The sequence below is a fragment of the Myotis davidii genome, unplaced genomic scaffold (assembly GCF_000327345.1).
Source record: "Myotis davidii unplaced genomic scaffold, ASM32734v1 scaffold1334, whole genome shotgun sequence".
NCBI lineage: Eukaryota > Metazoa > Chordata > Mammalia > Chiroptera > Vespertilionidae > Myotis > Myotis davidii.
In genome coordinates, this window is record NW_006285046.1 from 348,583 (window position 1) to 351,779 (window position 3,197).

Consider the following 3,197-nt stretch of genomic DNA (forward strand, 5'->3'; position numbering starts at 1 on the left):
GGGAGTGAGGATGGGGCGGAACTGCCGTGTGCCTTGTAGCTTCATCTCCAGGTACACGGAAGTTACATGGAAATGGAATAAAGAGTCAGAAAGAAATACAATCAGAAATCTCAACTGCCCAGAAAACCTGAGAGAACTTTAGGGCCAAAAAGTTCCTAATTTAGAAATTATACAAGTGATAACTTCTGAAAGAGAGGCAGGTGTCTCTCAGACATGAGTGAAAAGCTGGGTAAGTGAGAGAAGGCAGGGCCAAAGCTGCTCTTAGCAAGACGAGGACAAGAACATTTACGTTATTTACATCTTATGCCTGTGAGAGTCCAAAAACCAGGCCCTCTGGGGCTGACCAAGTGGACAACGATGGAAAGCGAGGGGCTGTGACCATTGTCAATGGCTCCTTTAGGGAAGATGATAGATATTTATGGAGCAGAGGAGAGAAGTAGTTGGTTAATTACATGAAAATACCACCTTCCGTCTTTAATCACGTGGTCTGTAGGGTGTGCCTGTTCCTCAATACTGTATTATCCGATCACACTGTAAAAGTGAGAAACTGGCTGTGTGCAATTAGCTTCCTCTATGAATTCTTAAGAAAGAAAAGGGAGGAGGAAGAGGAAAGGAAGCCTGGGTTGATCATGTGCTGTGGAGATTTGGGGGCAGCTTGGGGCTGGTCTACCACCTGAGTGAGTGGGACAACCTAGAGTCACCCCGAGTCTGGTCAGGGAATGTGGAGAGGTGGTGGTGGAGGAGTGGAGGCAAGGAAAGGGAAAGGCGAGCGGAGAGGGCCGTAACTCCTTCCAGAGAGCTCCTGGTAAGGTACGGGAGGTGCCTGCTCAGGGACATGGGGGTCCAAAAGGAAAGGCTGGCTGACCTCCTGCCGGTCCCCAGACCTGCTCCCCATCTGTCTTACCTGAACTCCCCCTCTGGCCGACACCAGGGCGTTTCTCCCGCTGCCTCAGGGTCTCCAGGCCCATCAGATCAGGAGGGTGGCAGTGGCCTCGCATCACGGTCACCTGCTGGCCCTGGGTGATGGCGCGGCTGCGGCAGCGCATGCGGGCCTGGTCCCGGCAGGTCCAGTACACCTTGTTGCCAGCGGCCTTCTCCCGCCTGTAGAGGAAGGACTCGTGCACCAGGAAGCTGCCCCCCAAAGGGGTCCTCAAGAACTCAGGGCCTCCTTATGAGAAATGGGGTAGGTGGTCAGCAAAGGCTGAGCCAGGCCTGATGCCACCCCCTCCCGCTCCCAGGCCCTTGGGATGTAAGACTTAAGGGGGCCCCGACTCTGGCCAGTGGGCTTGAAGGACTCACCCAGGCCCTTTTCCTGGTCCCTGGTGGGAGATTCCTGCAGGGCCTGTGGTTTCGTGTGCTTTCTGGGCCGAGGCCTGGTGAGGGTCAGGGTGCCAGGCCCCCTGTGGTACAGCAGGCTGTCCACACCTTGGAGCAGCTTGTCCACTTGGCCCCCAGGGCCGCCTGGCCGGGCCTTCTGTGTCGCCATGGTCTTCTCCTGCTGCCGCCGGGCCTGCAGGCCCTCCATGTCGGGCGGATGGCAGTGGCCGCGCATCACGGTCACGCGCTGGCCCTGGGTGATGGCCCGGCTGCGGCAGCCATGAAGTACGTGGTCTCGGCACGTCCAGTACACCTTGTCTCCCACAGCCTTCTCTCGCTTGTACAGGAATGACTTGTGCACCAGGAAGCTGCCCCCATAACAGGTCTTCAAGAACTCGAAGGGCGGGCGCTCTGTTGGGGAAGGAACCAGCAGTCACAGTGGTCAGAGGGGCAGCGGTCAGGCAGTGCTGCTAGTGGAATGTGTGGCCAGGCGTGCTCTGTCCAAATGCAGCCACTGCACCCCCGCCCAGCAGCTCAAGGGGGAGTTGCAGTTCCTCTTCTGGTGGTCAGAGAGGCGGCCACGCCCAAGATCATAGGCCCAGGTGGTCCAAGTTGGCTCTGACTCCACAGCCTATGCCCTCACGCACTCCAGGCCATACTTTTTCTTAGGGTTTATTTGAAAATGTTATCTAATTTTTGATTTATACTTGCATGTGCCATAAAATACAAATGGTACCAAAAGATACACAATGTAAAACAAGTCTAAGTCTCTCTCTCTCTCTCTCTCTCCCTGTCCCGACACTCAGAACAGCAGTTGTTGTTTTTGTTTTTTTAATATATTTTATTGATTTTTTACAGAGAGGAAGGGAGAGAGATAGAGAGTTAGAAACATCGATTAGCTGCCTCCTGAACATCTCCTACTGGGGATGTGCCCGTAACCCAGGTACATGCCCTTGACCGGAATCGAACCTGGGACCTTTCAGTCCGCAGGCCGACGATCTTATCCACTGAGCCAAACCGGTTTCGGCAGAACAGCAGTTGTTTTAACAGCGGCTGACTCCTTTCCAAACAGCCTTTGGGACCAAGCCACCACCCGGTTGTGGATAATAAAACCTGCACAAAAATTCTGCCTGCAAGTTACTCAGAGCCACCACATGCTGGACCAGAGCTGAGCACTGCCCACATGCCCAACACCTAATCTCCCTGACATTTGGACTATGACCCATCCTAGGACAAAGCCCCCAAAACTGCAGAAATTCAGCAAATGTTCTGAGGCTGCCCAGCTTCATGAGATGGGGCTGGAACGTGAACCTGGGACCCACAGCTCAGAGTTCTCCCACCGGGCTGACCTTCCCAAACTGCCCGGGTCGCCAGAACCACACGGAGCCCATTAAGCTCATGATTCTGGGCCCCACACCAGACCCTGCGGTGTCAGAAAATGCCACACGCACTTGGGACGCCTTGGTTTAGGAGCTTTGGTTCTATCCTATGGGCTTAGTGACCAAGGGGACACGTTCATGTTTTTAAAAGCCGTTGTAACTTTGAACACATTTTATAACGTGTGGAACCCCCCATTTCTATTTGGGCAGAAGAAAGGGCCCACGGGTCATGCCTTCCCAGACTGGAGCTGGGGTGGGGCGACACTCACCAAACATCAGTAATCGGCGTTTCTTGAGAGGCAAGCTCCGGAGAGGCAAGGTCAGCATGGACAGGCTTCGCCGGAAGTTCTGCTCTGGGGCGGGCTCTGGCTCCTCAGGGCACAGCCTTGGGCCCACCCCCTTGAGTGGCTCCTCCACCTGGCCGGTGGGGACCTGGGGACTCCCCAAGCCCTCCGGCAGGGCTGGGCTGCGCAGCAGCTTCTGTTTCCGGCGCCGGGCCTC

General features: G+C 55.4%; 1 protein-coding gene across 1 annotated transcript in view; it reads right to left on the bottom strand.

Moving 5' to 3' along the window:
- FLYWCH1 (FLYWCH-type zinc finger 1) overlaps nt 1-3,197 on the bottom strand; it is a 30,698-nt gene that overhangs the window by 10,183 nt on the left and 17,318 nt on the right. Inside the window, 3 exon segments of the mRNA XM_015558548.1 lie at nt 905-1,168; nt 1,300-1,711; nt 2,946-3,197. The exon segment at nt 2,946-3,197 is cut by the window's right edge and continues 25 nt beyond it. Coding sequence (XP_015414034.1) covers nt 905-1,168; nt 1,300-1,711; nt 2,946-3,197 — 928 coding nt within the window.